This window comes from Alosa sapidissima, chromosome 9 (genome assembly GCF_018492685.1).
Source record: "Alosa sapidissima isolate fAloSap1 chromosome 9, fAloSap1.pri, whole genome shotgun sequence".
NCBI classification, from domain to species: Eukaryota; Metazoa; Chordata; class Actinopteri; order Clupeiformes; family Clupeidae; genus Alosa; species Alosa sapidissima.
This window is the reverse complement of record NC_055965.1, coordinates 28,123,880-28,143,632: the sequence shown is the minus strand read 5'-3', so window position 1 is coordinate 28,143,632 and position 19,753 is coordinate 28,123,880. Positions and strand designations below refer to the sequence as shown.

At 41.4% G+C, this 19,753-nt stretch overlaps 1 protein-coding gene across 1 annotated transcript in view; it reads right to left on the bottom strand.

The window, feature by feature from the left end:
• LOC121719409 (protein NLRC3-like) overlaps window positions 1-19,642 on the bottom strand; it is a 34,802-nt gene extending 15,160 nt beyond the window's left edge. The window contains exons 1-5 of the mRNA XM_042105013.1: window positions 19,427-19,642; window positions 7,178-7,341; window positions 3,658-3,725; window positions 3,289-3,456; window positions 1,196-3,008 (exon numbers count right to left, since the gene is read on the bottom strand). Of these exons, the coding sequence (XP_041960947.1) occupies window positions 1,196-3,008; window positions 3,289-3,456; window positions 3,658-3,725; window positions 7,178-7,311 (2,183 nt within the window). The 5' untranslated portion in view covers window positions 7,312-7,341; window positions 19,427-19,642. The remainder of the gene's footprint in view (window positions 1-1,195; window positions 3,009-3,288; window positions 3,457-3,657; window positions 3,726-7,177; window positions 7,342-19,426) is intronic.
• Between the last annotated feature and the right edge of the window lie 111 nt (window positions 19,643-19,753).

Below are 19,753 nucleotides of genomic sequence, written 5' to 3'. Positions count from 1 at the left end.
TGATTTAAAATGCACAGCAGTGCATTATATTAGGCTACAATTTAAATGGACATTTTAAACACTATTTCTCTAGTTTTCTACCTCGCTAACTCCAAAGTAAAGGGGCATTCTTCCGGCTATTGCGCAAAAGCCTCTCATTCTGATATAACGACTATACAATATAATATAGATAGATAGATAGATAGATAGATAGATAGATAGATAGATAGATAGATATACTTTATTGATCCCTAGGGGAAATTCAATATAATACAACAATACAATATAACGACTTGAGTTATTTGCTGTTTGCATCGGAATTGACGTCCACAGTGTTATGGACCCATTTGTCTGCAATGCAATGTAGCCTACAACATTTTTTTTTAGAAATACAGGAACAGCTTACTATGCTGACGAATGCGCAACATGCGAGAATTTCTCCACACTCTCGGATGCGCATCTTTTCAGTAGTCATTTCCAACTTTTCACGCTGATGGTGCTCAAAATGCAACACAACCGTGTTCAAAGCAGGATCTATCTAGATCCTATAGCAATGTATGGTTGGGGGAGGCATAGAAAAGTTGGAGAACCTGTGGCCTAAAACAATATTGGTGGTTGCAGGGTAGATTTGAAGTGAAATGGGTCGCGATGGTCTGTCATTTTTAAAAACTGGGTCCCCAGAAAAAAAGTTTGGGAAACACTGCTGAAGATGATGAACCCCCCAAATGCTAAAATGTCATTGTTTCATCATTTGTGTACACAGGTTTACACAGAGTGATGAATACCCCTACATCTTTACTTCTAAGAGACCCTGCCTCTCTGAGATGCTCTTTTTCATACCCAATCATGTTGCCAGTTACCCTAATTAGTTATGAAACATTCCTCCTTTAGTTTTCTTTATCATTACACACCTTTTCCCGCATTTTGTTATCCCCGTCCCAACTTTTTTTGAAACATGTTGCTGCTAGCAAATACAAAATTAACATTTATTTTCCATGAAATAGTCAAATATGTCATTTTCAACATTTGATATGCTGTCTGTGTCCTTTTTGCAAGTAAATATGAGTTTAAGAGATTTGCAGATTATTACATTCTGTTTTTATTCACATTTTACACAACGTCACAACTTTCTCTGTTTTGGGGTTGTAAATAATAATACGGAAAACAAATTTACTCATAAGAGTCATAAGTTTATCCATCTCCATCAGAAACTCACCGTGCCTTTCTGCAGCACCTCACTGCTGGGAGCAGTCTCCTGCGTCCCTCATCTGATGTGTTGTATTTCATCAGGTCAAACTCATCCAGCACCTTTTCAGACATCAGGAGCATGTGAGCCAGTGCTGAACAGTGGGCAGGAGACAACTTCTGGTTGACATTCTTTGGTGATGACAAGTATTTCTGAATGTCTTTGTGCATGGAATCATCATTCATTTCAAACAAACAGTGGAAAAGATTGATGCATCTTTCAGGACAGAGATCTTCACTGTTGAGCTTCTTTATGTCCTGACATGTTTTCTTAACACTCTCTGAGCTGCTGTACGTGTGGTTCAGGAGACCTCTCAGAAGCCTCTGATTTTTCTCCAGAGAGATGCCCATAAGGAAGCGAACAAAAAGATCCAGGTGTCCATTTTTGCTCTTCAAAGCCTCATCCAATGCATTCTTTAGCAACCAATGTAGATGAGCTTGAGATTGAAACCCCAGCACTGAGCGAAGACATGATAAAATTGAGAGGTTGGGATTATCTTTGTGTTCTTCACTGAGGAGGGATTTCAGTGCCTCAAGGTTGTCAGTCACATAAGAGTGAAACACATACAGAGCTGCCAGAAACTCCTGGATGCACAGATGAACAAAGCAGTAGACCTTCTTCTGATGTATGACAGTTTCTTCCTTGAAGATCTCGGTGCACATGCCAGAATACACTGAAGCTTCACTGACATCAATACCATACTTTGTCAGGTCCTCTTCATAAAATATTAGATTTCCACTTTCCAGATTATTGAAAGCCAATTCTGCCAACATCAGTAACATTTCTTTCTGGGATTCTAGAAGTTTCTTTTTATCCACTTCCATTCCACTCTGACATGTCTCATCCTTCCTGGTGGTTTGGATGAGCAAGAAGCGTATGAGCATTCCAGTCAAAGTTTTGGGGATTTCCTGGGTGTTGTCCTGTTCCAGCATCTGCTTAAGTACGGTGGCTGCCATCCAAGAAAAGACTGGAATGTGGCACATGATGTGGAGACTCCTGGATGCCTTAATGTGAGAGATGATTCTGTTGGCCTGACTCTCATCACTGATTCTCTTCCTGAAGTACTCTTTCTTCTGTGGATCATTGAATCCTCGTACTTCTGTAACTTGGTCAATACACTCAACAGGAATTTGGCTGGCTGCTGCTGGTCGTGAGGTTATCCAGATGAGTGCCGATTCAAACAGATCTCCTTGAATGAGGCTTGTCAACAAAGTATCAACTGATGATGTTCGCTTTAAATCAGACAATATCATGTTCTGTTGGAAATTTAGAGGTAACCGACTCTCATCCAAACCATCAAAGATGATCACAACCCGGCAATCGCTGTATCCGTCACCATCCTTCAGCTCCTTCAGCTCAGGGTGGAAGTCAAGCAGGAGGTTGTGAAGACTATACTGAGCATCCCTGACCAAATTCAGCTCACGGAAATAAAAGGGGAAAATAAAATCTATATCCTGATTGGCTACTCCATCTGTCCAGTCAAGAATGAACTTCTGCACTGAGACTGTTTTTCCAATGCCAGCAACACCTTTGGTCATCACAGTTCTGATGGGCGACTCCTGTCCAGGTAAGGCCTTGAAGATATCATTGCAATTGATTGGTGTGTCTTCTGTGGTTTGAGGTCTGGATGCTGACTCTACCTGCCTAACCTCATGTTCCTTATTCACCCCTGCATCTCCCTCTGTGATATAAGCTCCTGGTTTGATGATTCCTTCAGATATGTTGTCAAACCTCTTCTTCAGACTGGCTTTGTGATTCTCTATAACTCTCATTAGGTCCTCATCTGTTGAGAAATTACAAGTTAACAGAGAATAATGAATAATGAATAGATATTCTTATTTGATATATCAACTTGTTTTTAACTATTTGTGTCTGTCCCAAAAAATACTGAAATCATTATACTAACTCACTCTACACAAAATAGGCCTATATCCACAAGCACTAATCAATACTTAAAAACATAAATAATTTAAAAAAAAAATATTATTCTGTTTATTGGCAGATAAATAAACAGTTTATTAATTCTTAAAAAAAAAAGATAAAAAGCCATAATGTATACTCACCTAGTTCCCTCTTTCTGCCTGGCGTATGTTCAGTCTGCAGGTGTCTGCTGCTTTTGATCAAGCCTGTGTGTTCATCCAGTGTGCACATATCTACGTGTTTGTCGATTAGACGTGGTTGAGTTCTGGGTTTAGGACTCTCTGTAACGCTCCTAGGAACCTCATTATCTGCTTGGAATAGAGAACATCATTTGATTAACTTTTAAGCTAAACCTTTTAACCCATTAACTTCACCAATCTCTTGTGTACTCGTTGTCATGACAAGCACGGCTAATTCACATTAATTGGCAAACATCAGTGTTGTAATAATTCCATTACATTAACACTATCCTGTTTCCTTTAATAATTCCAATATGTTTCTCTACTCCTCACCTGGTTGTGTGTGGATTCTGTGTCCAGAGGAGTCACTCAGTGCCTGGTCACCTACCAACTGATCAGTGCTGAACACGCAACAAACATAAAACATTACATTTTATTTATTTTTTTATTTATTCATTCCATTTGCTGACGCTTTTGTACAAAGCAACTTAACTATGTCAATTATTACAAGGGCCAGTCTCCCCGGAGCCACAGGGACAACAAAACATGGAGTCAGTTAGCAGTGAAGGGACAACATTGGGTCATTCCATGCAAAATCAATATCCATATTGAACCAGGTTATATTCTTTACATAGAAAAGAGTCATCTAGTGTAATGCACCATGTTTGCTGCATGATGTCAATTAGATTTTCACACAAAAAGTACACTAAAAAAATAAAATTACTCTTTTGAAGAGTGGTCTGGTGCCTGCATCTTGAGTTGAGTCTTGATGTTCAAAAGGCCACCTATTTTTACATCAAACTTTTAGGGAAGTCTCAACATCTGCACCAAAATAGTCAGTGCATTCCTGGATTTTCACTTTCTTCAGATGTACCCTCGAGCCTCTTTGCACTATCTACTGTAATATTCATAGAGATCATAGAAAGGGTTGAAAATATAAAACAAATGATATTGTAACAATGTTGCATTCTGGGGATTCTGGGAGGACTTTGGGGTTGTTTTGTGTGTGTTTATGTGGTTATTTACTGTTTATGTACAGTACGTGTTTTAGTGTAGCGTGTTTCCCCCTTTTAGTTCTACTTCGTGTGTAACCCTTTGTGTTGGTGTGGCTGTGTCCAACCATGTGTGTGCAATCTACATGTGTTCTTGACCTCCCTAGTGTGTGCTATGTTCTGTGTCTGTGTCACTGCTCTCGAACTCAGCTAATAAAGCGTGTTTGAACAAAATCTCGCTTGAGTTATTATAATATTTTGCCAAATCTGGTCATGTACTTGAGTCTAAAAAATCTGAATAGAATAAAATGGTCATAATATCATAAATTAACTGAGGTTCACATAAAGTGACTCATAATGAACATTGTGACAGAGTGCAACGCATCATTTGAGTTTGGTGATGATCAGTTTGGAGGGGATGATGGTGTTGAATGCTGAACTGAAGTCAATGATCAGCATTCTCACATAGGTGTTGCTATTGTCAAGGTGGGACAGGGCAGAATGAAGTGCCGTAGAGATGGCATCCTCTGTGCTCCTGTTTTGACAGTAGACGAATTGGAAGGGGTCCAGTGAGGGTGGTGGGAAGGTTTTGAGGTGGGCCAGGACCAGCCTCTCAAAGCACTTCATGATGCTGGGGGTGAGTGCAACTGGACGGAAGTCATTAAGGCTTGTTGCAGTGGAGTGTTTTGGCACCGGCACGATGGAGGTGGTTTTAAAGCGCACGGGGAAAGCTGCCTGGGCCAATGACAGATTCAATATGTCAGTCCAAACCTCAGTCAGCTGCACAGCACAGGCCCTGGGGACGAGTTTGACGAGCTGGTGATCTGAAGAGACCACAGCCTTGATGGCCACATCCTTGTTGTCCCAATCAAAGCGGCCACAAAAGTGGTTCAGCCTTAGCCTGGCTAGCGCCACCACTTCTCAATGAGACGTGGTCTGTGAACCAAACGTTAATTTTCTCGTATTTGAAAAAAATGCCCAGATCCGTTTATTGGGTGCCACGGATGTCTATCAAATGCGTCTGTGCATAGCTCATCATCGTCTTGCTTTCCCCCCCCCTGTTCTGTGATTGGTTCCCTATCTCAGGCGAAAATTTGCTCCATGGTCTCCAGGCTGCCTTAGCAGCGTGAATCAAATCGTGCGCAAGGCAGCATGGGAACACCCAGGCTAGTTCAGCCTATCAGGCAAGGAGGTATCGGTGATGGGGGGGTGGGGGGGGGGGGGGGGGGGGGGTGGAGTTAGTAGTTTTGTAATCTGTGATGGCCTGGATGCCTTGGCATGTCGCAATGCAACCTCCAACAACAGTCTCTAGCTTGTACACCGGAGCTGTTCTTCATTCTTCTTCATTTAAGTCCTCTTTGGACTGGGGGATTCTCTAGTATGGCTTTCACCAGAACAAGCTCAATCTTTTAAGATTGAACATTAGTCTGGGGAGTCTGCTATGTATTTTCTACTGCACAAGAGGCGTGATCAACGGGCATAGTTTAAATGACTCTGTACGCAATTGGATATTCATTCACCAGTCTGACCAACGAACCGAGTGACATTTGCAGAGCGACTTGAAAACTCCAGGCTCTCCCGATGACGATAGTGGGAGAGCCTGGAGTTTTCGAGTCGCTCTGCAAACGTCACCCGCATCGTCATCGTTTCAAACCTGCCAATAGCACGGCAGCTTATCCCAGCTTGTGATTGGTCCCGGCAAAATTGTAACGGAAGCAGTAGAAAAAGATGCACAGGTTTCCAGCCTGAGTTGCAGGGGGGAAAAAGAAATCGCCGGCAGATCAGGCTGGGTTCACCCAGCCTAGGGATTCTCCTGAGCCTGAGGATTATCCTCCATTCTGTTGTAGTATCATTTTCGGGTGTGATTTTCAAGCTTTTCTCTCCGGGTCCATTAAAATATGATGACATGCTGCTCTGAAACCATTTCATGTTCATCCATTTAGCTAGGCTCACTGCAGAAATACTGTCTAATGGAAATATTTGTGCTTGTAAGTGACGTTCATCAATGCAGGGAGGATCATATATTATTGTCTTGAGCGCTGGTAATGTCAGCATTGCGTTGTTATTGTCATTACCCTTGGCCCTTTGCTAACCTTGAATTGCCTGAAGAGGCACTAACTCCCAAAGTAATAATAATTAATTTTGCACATTCCACTCACAGAATTTTAGTACCAGTCTGCAAAGCCAAAGGACGTTACTGTGTTCCACTGTTTGAAAGAGTGGGGAGCGCACAGATCAGGATTTTTGCAGCCACATGTTTGCATATCATGCATGTGTCCACACATGACATCTTCTTTCTACCCAAAATGTTGGGGATGTAGTCTATGGTTGCGTTTACATCGGCAGGCCTTGATGCACAGTTCCGATTTTCCGCCTATATCCGGTTTTATGGACTGCCTCTTTACATCTACGTTGGAGAGTGGCCCATATCAGGTATATGTTTTTACATGGTTCACTAATTTTAAACACTTGAGACAATCCGCACGCGCACCAGAGTAATTTTGATGCCAAAAGATTGTGGGCTTTTTTTTAACAATGAGCAAGTTGAAAATGACAGGGAATATCTGATCTGCCTGTTTATACTGCAGTCGCATTGATTCATATCGGATTTACATGTATTTCCACATATGAATGAGGCCTGAATCCAATCTAAACATATTAGAATCCATGTGTTTTTTTCCTGTTTACACTCCCATGCTGCACATCGGAATTGTGCCACAAAAAAAACGGAAGATTAACCAGAGTCAAATTCCTTGTTTGTTTACGCAATCCTGGCCAATAAAGCTGATTCTGAATCTTCTGATTAAACTGCCTAAGAATGAGTGGGAGAATGTGATGGGGTCTGAAATCAGGAAACTCACCCTCCATCAGAGTGTGACACAGGATCATCCATGTCTTCATCATTCTTCATGGTCCCACAGCTGTGTGCTGCAGACTCTGGACTGAGTGTCTCACTGGGACCTGCAGCCTCCTCTCTCTCCTGAGAGTCACTCATCCTAGCAGCAGTGGGAGAGTCTCCCAAGGACTGAAGACAGAAAATATAGCTTTATATACAGTGAGGCCCATACATATTTGAACCCATGCTAAAGTTGACTAAAAGAGGAATATAAAATTGTAACTAACAATGTAGAAATCAGCAAACTTTGGATTGTATTGCTCACCATTTTTCATGATCTGCTAGGCTATTATCTCTTTGTCGAACTCTCATTAAAAACATACGAGAGACTGGGCAGTGCAGTTATCAGGCTGCTGTTCACTTGTCGTTTTGGACGTGAGTGAAAATTGGACATAGCCAGAGTTAGGCCTACTAGGTGGGGTGGGCCTACCACTGAATTAAAAAGTGTGATTGGCTGGCATGTTGACAGACAGTTCAAGAGGATCTTTGCAATAACTTTAGATCAGAATTAATTCTGAAAATTATTATATTAATTATTCTAATTATAATATTTATATTTCAGAAAATCAAAATCACCACACCAATTATGGGTTATGATAATTATTTCAACCTGACAATGAATGATGATGAAAAGACATAACTAACTCAGAGCAACTACACAGCCCATAATCCAAAGCAGGTCTGAGACCAGCAGATAAGGTATAGTGTGAACATGAAGAAAACTGAGGCCCCATCATAGCTGAATTGCACCAGAAAGAGATCCTCTTTCAAATTAACTCACAGATTCATTTGAAAGAGGACTCCCTCAGAAAGAGATCCTTTTTCAAATGAACTCACAGATTCATTTGAAAGAGGACTCCCCTAGAAAGAGAGATCCTCTTTCAAATGAACTCACAGATTCATTTGAAAGAGGACTCCCTCAGAAAGAGATCCTTTTTCAAATGAACTCACAGATTCATTTGAAAGAGGACTCCCTCAGAAAGAGATCCTCTTTCAAATTAACTCACAGATTCATTTGAAAGAGGACTCCCTCAGAAAGAGATCCTTTTGCAAATGAACTCACAATGTGAAACAACAAAAACAACCCTCTCCCTTGAGTCCCATTTGTTTTGGTCTTCTTTCTGGTCCCATTTTAATGGACTGAGTTTGGTTCTTTTAAAAGGGACTATATATGAAAATGACACACAGCAGCAAGGCAAACATAAAACGTTTGTATTTAGGTTGTGAGAGCATTATCCTTCCCTGTGAACTAAATCAGCGGTGTCAAACATAAGGCCCAGGGGCCAGATGGGTTTCATATGCCCCCCCCCCCCCCCCCCCCCCCAGATGTTTTAGGTAGGAAGGGAAAATTAGAAAAAAAGATATTCACATTCAGTTGTCTTCAACAATGAGCAATAAGCAATATCTCTATGATATGATAAATTGATAACCTAGCACTACAAACCATCCTCAGGAAGGAAGAAGTGTAAAACCTAACATGGAAGTAGTAGGGCATTTCAAGAGAGAAAGAGCAGTATATGACAGCAGTGCATTATTTGCACTTGTTTGCTCATAAGTGATATCAAACAATACTCCAATACCCATGCAGAAAAATGATAATGATCCTGACAATGACGGCCCCCCATGAGGTCTCATTCCATCAAATCCGGCCCACTACCTAATATGAGTTTGACACCCCCTAAGTCAATATTCATCTGATTTGTCTTCCTGTAAAATTGTTCTTTGTCACATAGGCTACATCTTTCAGGTGCACAGGAAAACCACAGACATTTGCTTTAGCATGTCACTTTTCTCCGAGTAGAGAGAACAGAGAACGGGTTTTGCAGACACAGGCTAACATATTCTAGCCTAACACGTGGCTAACATACTCTAGCCTAACATGTGGCTAACATACTCTAGCCTAACATGTGGCCAAAAGCATCTTCATGCAGCTATACCAAGATCTATAAAGCAGGCGCACGGGAACATATTTTTGACCAGGGGTGCTGAATAACAAAATAATGGATGTCCGACAATTTCTACCCTAGCATGATATGATTCGAATTTAGACAGCTAAATACGCCATTTCAGCGTCGTGTATGAGTAGACCCTCTGGTAGACCTAAGAGCGAGAACAGCCACATTCCACTGCAACTATGCGCAGCACTTGCCACTCCGACTCATTAATAAAAACTGCGCGCACACACACCAGACCCATAGAAGCGCACTTGACTTTACATCATTAAACTATTTCAGTATATTGCTTTTCTGATTGTCAAAACCACACCAGATAGTATGGGGAATCGTGCAATTTTAGGAACGGTTCATATAGATTTTTGCAACTGGTGATTTTTTACTTGCTAGGACCCCATTGAATACAAAACAACCTGTTTCCAATATTTCCAAAATTCAAGATGGTGGACAATATATGCAGAAAAATAATATAAAGGCTTAAAGTGGTCAATTGTTTTGATAAATATACATATAATAAGGTAGACAAGTGATATACAGACTATTTACAAAAGATGTATTGCATCATTTGCCAAGAAATTTGGAGAAAAATGGGAAAAATAGAAAAACATTTAATCTGCATTTTGTTTCATTATTATAGAGTTCAACAAAACATTGTCACTCAAGTATTTATCCTCACCACTGTCACTGTCTTTTTAATATTGGTGCACATCTCCTCAGAGCCTTCACACCTGCAAAGTTGTGTGAATGGTAAGTTGTTACTCTTGCAAGAACACCTTCTACTGCATTGGCTGGCAAGACAACAGCACTTCACAAGCTCCACAACAGCCTGTGGTGCTGGTGGAAGTTTTGACAGAACAGGAGCCCATTGCCCATCAACAATTTGCCTCCATCCCAGTGATAGTGAGTCAAGAATCTTTGGAGCAGGCACTGTATCTTGTGCCCAAACATTTGCTTGCCTGTGTGCTCTCAGAATTTCAATTTCAACTTAAATTCACTTATAGAGCGTCAAAACATTGTCTCATGGCGCTTTACAGAGTGTTAAACATTCAGACAGAGCCAATGAGTAACAGGGGCAAGGAAAAACTCGCAAGAATTGGAGAAAAATATCGGATGAAACCCTAAGCAGATCCACGACTCAAGGGCCTGACCCATCTGCCTGGGGTCAGTTAAAGGACAGTAAGGTCTATATACAAAGAATAGAACATGGTATTTAGAGCCACCTGAGGTATATGTTACAAAGTGGTTAGATGGTTTCCCGAACCTCCAATCCAACTAGCACTCTGATGTCAAAGACCCGAAGGAGAACAACAAGACGAGAGAAGCTGAAGACTGTTGATCCTTTATTCACCGTATTGCAGTGATAATACAACCCAAACATCGTCAGGACTGGACCGTCAGGCAATAGAGTGATGAGTGGCAGCTGCTACCCCGATGAGATCTGATCTGAGTGTGTCTGAGCTCTTTCTTTTATGCTCTCAGGGGCCTGGGAGGCGTTCCTATCCTCAGGAACGTCACCAGGCCCTTTTTAGCCAATCAGAACGTTTTGGGACTTGAGATATTGGTGGAAAACCCTTCTCATTTAAACATTAAAAAATGTGTGTTACTAGGCAGAATACATGTGACCAGGTCCTATGTGTAATCTGTTGCCAGGCAGAGTATGTGTTTGTTTTGGTTCTATGTGTACTTTCACTTTTGGTTCTGCCTCCTTTTCTTGTAAACCCCTCCACTTCTTCTCAGCCCTGTTTGGTTTTACTTTCACTTCTGCCTCCTTTTCTTGTAAACCCCTCCACTTCTTCTCAGCCCTGTTTGGTTTTACTTTCACTTCTGCCTCCTTTTCTTGTAAACCCCTCCACTTCTTCTCAGCCCTGTTTGGTTTTACTTTCACTTCTGCCTCCTTTTCTTGTAAACCCCTCCACTTCTTCTTAGCCCTGTTTGGTTTTACTTTCACTGCCATTCCTCCTCAGTTTCACTCTTAGTCTCTGACCGCTCAGTCTCATGACTTCCAGTAAATGTTGCATAACAGTTGCATAAACAATATCCTTATATAAGATGGAATGTTTTCTAATAAACCAGCATGCACACACACACACAAGTTACACAAGTTATTATGTCTAGATAAAATCACCACAATAACCAGTATGATAATGCATGAATCCTATTTAGTGTTAAGTTCAAATAGTCCAGTGTAGGGGATGAATTGTCCATAGGGATTAGGAGTTGTCATCGGGCAAGTAGTGGGTCTCTAGGCTGCGCGGGTAGGAATCCGAGCATGGGGACAGCAATAGGCGATGGTAGGACAATCATAGGGATGGGATTCCCTAGTTCCTGAGTTCCACTGAAGGGCTTTAGCTGTTTGAAAACCATGTTTTGAGGAGCTGACACACAAATTTCTCACATCCAGCTAACACGTCTGGAGATGGATGAGGACCTACTACAAGCCTACAAAGTGTGTTAATGACATCATCATGACTTGTTTGACTTGAAACAGAAACCTTTCCTTTCCCACGGGATAAACAGTAAATGGCGGGACAAACGGTTGTCTTTCAATTTCCTGACAGGATACAATAGGATACCCGATAGGTCCACCGACTCTATGCACGATGTGATTGGCTGGACCGAAGTTGGGTTTTTCCACCTCAAGCCAACGGAGAGTTGCTAGACTACCCTGGCTAGAAATTACATTTGCTGTTGCTAGGGTGCGTCAAGATTTCTAGGCTGAGATGTATCTTTTGTCGACGTTCTCCAGTGCCCATGATAATGAGACTGTCTTTGTTGATGTCTGGTACCCTGCGAAGGGCAAGCACCAAGACATCTGTGTGACGAGTAGATTTGTGGGGTTTTGCCAAAATGACTTACTGCTACTGCCACCTTTGTGTGTGTGAACTGTGACTGGCAGTTTACATAGTTCAACAGCTTTATGAGCAAGGTAGAGGACGAGGTTGGCCTTGGTTTCCTTCGATCCCAGAAAGCTTTAAAGTCTTTGATTGGTGTAGTCTTGTATTTTGTATCCCTTATCATGAGCTTTTTCCCATTGTATCGACCTGTCTCGTCCTGTCTTTCATGGAGTTTGTGATGGTATAGTTGTTAAATAATAAGTAGCCTATATGTCATTGTAGCCTCGTGCCTCACTTTCAACATTTTCAAAGAAGCATTCTGCCAGATCTTAGCAACAGTTCATGTCATTTTTCCTGACAACCATCTCCTGCACAACAGCCATGCCATCTATTAAAGGAACTGTATGTAAGATTGTGGCCAAAACTGGTACTACAATCACTTTCCCCTTCCCCTCCCCTCTGACTGGCAGAGCTGGCAACCCGGATGCCAAAACACTACTGACTTTGTGATTAGTAGATAGGTGGAGGGTGACGCATCAGGCCAAAACACAACATGACAACATCAACATCAGTTGAGGGCTGCAACTTCACTTTTTAAATGACAATATCCTGGCCAGACTACTGTTGTCAGTGATATAAGTATTTAAAATGAACATGATTTCTTAATGTCTAGTGACATATCAGGGCCATTTTATGATTAATTGAAATACATTTCTTACATACGGTTCCTTTAAGATGCTATCCAATGTGTGTGTTAATTGCACTGAGCTACTCTCTGTAGATTGTTCAGATGATGCTGTTTCTGAAACCAGTCACAATTCATGGATGAAGGCAGACTTAGCTGTAGTGGGCAGCTAAGTTGGCAGGGCTTCAATAATTCTGTTAACAGAATTATTGAAGACCAAAGAGCTCATTGTGGACTTCAGGAAGCTTTCTATCTGAGGAGGCTAAAGAAGGTCCACCGCCTCCTCAGATCATGGTGAACTTCTACCCCTGCACCATCAAGCGTATCCTTACCAACTGTGTCACAGAGGGTGGTGAAAACAGCCCAACGCATCACCGGTTCCTCACTCCCCTCCATTGAGGCCATCCAGGGCAAGTGATGCTTGCATAAGGCGCACAGCAGGTTCAGAGGAAGCTTTCCTGCAGCTGAACTCTAGCTCTGCATCCCGGTGACAACCAACCTACAAAGCCACCCCCGCCCAATGCCTCCTTGCCTGTGCCTGTTGAGGTGTCCCCGACCATAGCAATCTTGACAGGGACAACAAGGAGGCAGACCCCCCCCCCCAATGTATGTTGTTTATACATTGTTCACATTACATAGCCATATTTATTCTGCTCTCATAAAGTAACTGCTAACATACACTGCACATATTTATATTACTCTAAACCTCTCTACCTTATATAAATCAACTGTATACTACTGTCTACACATTTCTTGACCTGTCTATGCACCACCTGTCTATACTTTGTATATCACATTGCACTTTTCTTTTTTTTTTGCACTTCTGGTTAGACGCAAACCACATTTCATTGTCTTCATACTTGTGCTCTGCAATGACAATGAAGTTGAATCTAATCTAATCTAATCTATTGTGGTGAGTGCAGAACATTACTTTAATTCAAATGATTATTAGGTTATGTGAAGGAAACTTTTAATAAGTCAATGTGTTTTTCCGGGTATGCCAATAAATAGCATAATGGTGGTTACACCAATCACTGGTTGATAATCATGACATCTCATGTCACCCATGGTCATATTTATTACCTAAGTCATTAAATTTTATTAGAACATGTATGTATATAATGATAATACCTAACATATATCCATTTAAAATGTTTAAAAAGGCGATTATTTGCAATTTTTGGTGATATATCCGCCATCTTGGATTTTGGACCTGTGCAGTCCGGGAAAAAATTGGAAACAGGTAGTTTTGCAAACTATAGGGTCTGAAGAAGTGAAAAAACATAATTTGCAAAAATCTATATGAAATGTTCCAAACACCTTTTTTTGCTACATATCGCCCTGCACTAAGAGATGTTTGGCTTGAAAATATAATTAGGCTAGCCTAGAAATCTAGACGCGCCCCTAGCGGCAGCACATTCCAGGGCTAGTCTAGCAACTCTCCGTTGGCTTGTGAGCTCCAGAAATCAGGGCATTGAAATCGTTTATAGAGTCGTTTGGTGGGCTTAACATAATGATTGATGGCAGAGTTGCAACGGTTTGGCTTGAATTCCCTGCTACTTGAAAACAAATATCCTATTGCGTCCTATTGCGTGCAGAGGGAATTTGAAAGACAACTGATTATCCCGCCCCTCGGACTGAGCACTGCGAACGGTGAGTGCCCAGACCCTACATTTTAATGTGGGTCTGGCTCGCCAGGCTATAATTAGGCTGCAATGACCTACAATGGCAAACAATTTCTGAGTAGCCTAACTTATGGCGTCTCCACTCCACAGCAAAAGTGTCCTAACCACCAATTACAGCGGTTTCTATCTGAGCGACTCCAATAGTGAAAGGATTTCAGTGTCATATTTCGGTGGCACTAGCTAAGCTGTCGTGGAACTCGAGATGACATGTCTACTGATAGGCAACAGGTCTCACCAACACGAAATTCGTGGATTTGGGCTAGATCAGCCACATTGCCTGACACTAAAAGAAACTGAGCCGTACATGAGGTCGTGGGCTTGCCAAAGACTAATTGCAAAAGATTGGGCTTTTCACAATCCAACGATATATTCAAAGTGCGAACTAGTTGGTGATGTTATATGGAAACTGGCAGTAGGATATGCATGCTACACAGAGTTCTAACAGGCGCATGGCCTAATAAGCAGGCAAGATATAACCCACGATCGCCATGGTTTCGTTATCAATTCGTGTTTGTGGTAATAATGACAGCAACAATAAAACCATCTTGATCTTCATCATTTTTGACAGATCAGCAGCCTCTGGGTGGTCATATGCATAGTTAGCCTACCTTTAGTTTGCATTTACATTTTAAACACTGAATCTACTGTCTTTACTGCCGGGAGAGAAAAAAATCCTGTATTCTTTTCTGTAGCCTAATATTCTTTTCTCGAAGTCAACTAGCCTGCTTGCAACGTCTCTCCTCAGCGAGTCACGTCACTTTAAACGTTATAGTCTAGCTATAGAAGTGAATCTTGACTATGGATAGCTATATTCAAAGCTATCCATAACCTTTTTTGCTATTTGCCTATTTGACAACAAATATAATGACAAACTGCGAATTTGTAGGCCTATTGACAAAAAGCAAGGGGTGCTGCAGCACCCTCAGCACCCACCTTCCCGCGCCCTTGCTATAAAGCGCTCTATTAAGACATATCACATAACATCACCCGTGTTATTTGATTGAGTGGCCCTATAATCAGGGGGTGAGAACCATGGACGGATTATGAGCCATTGGGCCCCTGGGCACAGACATGAAAAGGGCCTCCCCTGCCCACCTCACAAAGTTAGAACATTTACATGAAGCAGTCACTTTTCATCCAGTGACTTACATATTTCAATTCTATTACCAGAGACTACAGTGTTTCCCCTAGAAATGTTTCCAGCAGTGGTGCTATTACTGGGGGGGGGGGGTTGTTGCGCATTTTTTTTATTTATTTTTTTTATATCATACCTTCGTGTTTCTTTTGTGGACATTTTCAGCTTTCTTTTACATTATTGGTTAAAAATGATAGAAGAAAAATGAAATGGCACAACCCAGAAAAAGATTATTTACAATTTATTTAAATTTGTCTTAATGGCAAAGGCCACACCCAATCTGCGAGCACTTAATTTTTCTGGGCTTTTCAAAGCACATCTCTAAGGCTCTTTGGTAATTGAATTGAATTATTGGGGGGCCATTAATGCTGACACGCATGCACGTAGCCAGATGCTCTCCTTGTAGTCTATTTCTCAGTCCCAAAACAACAAACCCACGTATAAAAAAGTAAATACTCACTTTTCTTCTACATCACTCCCACAGTTACCATACAACTCACTCACAATTAACTCGAAAAGGACCTAGGCTACTTGATTGAAGTGCGACCGTTCGTCTCACCGTCAAGAGAACGCTGAAGTTATGAGAACACGTCTTTCTGATAAGAGAATGTAGGCTCCTATGTCTAATGCCGCAAACGTAGAAAAGGTCTGTTTGTGATAGCCTATTATAGCTAAGTGGACAGAATTTAGGCTATACGTACTGTATATGCCAACATATGCTCATATTTCCTTTAACTATCAGAAAGTTTAAACAGGCCTAGACTGTGTTCGCCTAGCTTTCCCATACAAACATTACATGTAGCCCTACGCTAACGTTACAAGTCTAGGCTACAATTAACGTTAAGACCATACACCTTGTAGCACATTGGTTTACTCTATTGCATTACTTACATTTTAATAATTTGTCGTTGAATGTTGATGGAGGCTCATCTTTGGGAAATCAGCTCTCTGGATAAAATTGTCAGCCGGAGCAAGAGTTCTCAGAGTTGACGACACCGGACGTAAATCCAATCAGCAGAAAGAACCGCATCACAACAGTAGGCTAAATCGCAACAAACTTTTTTCCCCCCATGTTAAATTCATTTCGGTAATCATGAATTGGTTTCTTTTATTTGATGTAGGCTAGGAGAGGAGGATGCATGTTTCACATTAGTGTCAATGTGTCAAAGCAGGCTTTGGATCAGAGGAATTGCTCAAGCTTAACATATGGCATAGGCTACAAGCGAATTCACGGCATACAAACAGCTTCGTGATGAAATATAACTAATATCATTTTTTATTGTCACCAGGCCTATAAGTAGGCTATTTATTGTGTAACCTACAAGTGAACGATGACACCATAGGCTACACTGTGGCGGAGCAAGACCCCATCAGTCGGATAGCTAAACAATGTAACCGTGTTCAGAACGTAGGCTAGCCATATGGGCTGCAGACTTGTCTTTGGGCTTGTAATCACCTGACACATCATGCCGCATATATGTCCTGAATAATGAGAGGCTAAGTGCGGATTTGATGCACTTAACTTACTCAAGACTTTCAGAAAACAATTTCGAGATGACGTTGGCCGTTGTGCTTTTACAGTGTGTTAAGTGAATCTCGTGATATTATGTTGCAGCGGCGCTGAAAATCCAGCGGCGGCGCTGCGCCGCTGTTAAATACACTGTAGGGGAAACACTGGATTACTCTGACTACAGAGCAACTTTGGGTTACTTTGGGTCATCTCCGTATCTAGCTCATATTGCTGTTAATTTTTAACATGTTTTGATTGGGACATCATGTTCTCCAAAAAGAACACTCACTGATCGCTAAGGCTTCTGATAAGCCTGCACAGGATTATCAGGGGAATGATAAACTTCAGCCGGAAAAACTTTCCACATGTGGCTAATTACTTAGTCAGCATACTATCTCAGAATGAAAATGAAAGTAAGATGCAACACGAGATAACGCTAACCTGCACAGGCAACACACAATAAGGGCATGTCACTGCTATGTTACTTGCGGTACCAAATGATAACAACTCTGTACAACATTGCTGCGACGCTGCAAAGATGTGACCAGAAGGTAATGTTGCGGTGACTTTCACTCTCTGCCAATGTCGCTGCAATGTCATGTGTTTGCTGAGGTGTTCTGCCAAAGACATTACACATACATGTTAAACCAAACACACACAAGAGTAAAATCTACTATCCAATGTACAATGTACATTTTTTTGAGAGTAAGAAAAAAATAAAACAAGAGGCACAGAATCTCCCAGCAGAAAGCTTCATCAAAGCAGGGATATGGGCAAGACCTTGACCAACAGATATTCCAGACTCAAAATCTGCTGATTTTGACTGATAATGAAAACCTAACTTCCTTGGCAAAGCTAATTACAAAAAGGACCTTGCAACTTTGAAACCATAAAGGTCTCTAAGACATATAACAATACGCAATAAAGATAGCATGTTTCAAATGATGTGACACAACCAATATTAGCCAGTTCAGAGAGCAAACAGGTTATTAAAGGTGGGAATGAGAAAGCTAGAAAATGGATAGAAGAAACTGTGAGAGGACGAGGATGAGTGTGTATGCAAGGTGGAGGAGGAGGAGGAGGAGGAAGAACAAGCTACTATGATAGAACATGTTTTCATTCATCAAAACAGAGGCTTGAACTTCAGGGCCCCCTGGGCCTGGGCCCACTAGGCCCATTCAGTAATCCATCCCTGGTGAGAACATAGCAACTTCACACAGAGTTTTGGGCCCAGGCCTGGTTGACGTTAAAGTAGCCTATTCAACATCGTTTTGGGAATTCATCTAATAATAGAACAGCCTATTGGCATGTATACCTCGGGCCAAAAATGCATACAATTGTGGGAAGCAGTAGGGCCTAGCTTATTGTTCTGCATCAGGTTTTCATGAATGTCAGCTAGAGCTAGAATGCTGTGCAAAGAACATGAAATTACTTCATACATTTTAAACTTTACTTTTTACCCTTTTTTAACATTTTCAATTAACTTTTTATACTTTTTTAATGTAGTAGGCTACTCCATAAGTCCAGTGCTCTCTGTACACGTGTTTATAGGCTACCTGTCTGTCTGTCTGCTTGCCACATGTCCAAACCTTATTAGGCCTACATAGGTTATAATTTGGGAAGGAGCAATTGAAGGAAACTCCTGCTACATTCAGCCACCTATTAGTTATAAGCTAACGTGTGTGCGCGCCCAAGCGTGTTGTTTGTCTGAAAATGGGAAGTTAATTGTGTAGGCCTACGCTATCTGAGCGGCCACACGCATGCGAACAAAGCAACGTGGCCGCCATTTCACACTTCTGCACCACACAACCATATGAACTTTTGATTTCTTAAAATGAAAATGAAATTAAGAACATATTGGGACACGACAGAAACATGTTCTTCCATTGATATAAGTTTGTGATTTATTCTCAATAGGCCTAATTTATATCTATGATGTAGCTCTGTCGATGCTCTAGTAAACGTGCAGAACTAATTTTACCATGTAGGCTATATCCTTACGTAATTAACACTGTTTAAACTACGGAACAACCACCAAACAACAACGCTCTCTGGAAACAGCTTACAAAGGGAGAGTTTGTAAATTCAATCTGACATGCTCTGGACGCTCCGAGAGTGTGACGCTCTGAATAAGCACACGATAAATCCGCAACTACCCACCTATGGAACAGAATCTGATGTAGGTTGCTAATGACCAAATATTAGCTTTCAGTGTGGTAGCCTACGATATCTTTGTAAATTAGCCTACGTGTAATTAAAAAGTTTCATTCTTCCCGATGCGAATCGTGCAGTTTTTCTTTTATTTCCGTTGCCGAAAACGTAGACATTGGTGGGGGAGCAGTAACCTCCACCTTAACAATTACACAATTTTACGAAACAAGACAAACAATAATGATTGACATAGCCTACTCACCACGAAATAGGTCCTTCTAAAATATAAAATTTCCAAGACTTTAACAAAGCCTATCTACATCCGTCTTGACGATAGCAAAACTTTAAAACCTTTCACTTTCGATATCGGAGTAAGCGTCAGTGGAAGTGGGTAGGCCTATGCAACATAATACAGATAAGCTACTGTTAAGGCCAACATTGTAGCTACTATAGGCGCCCTATGATAACGGGCGCCCTGTGAGTTGTCCGTCCGACAGGTGCTGTGAGTGCTGCGTCAAAAGCATTTGGCACAGAAACAGTCAGGCTGTTTCAATAAGCATCATCTCACACCTAGAAGAATAACGTAAAT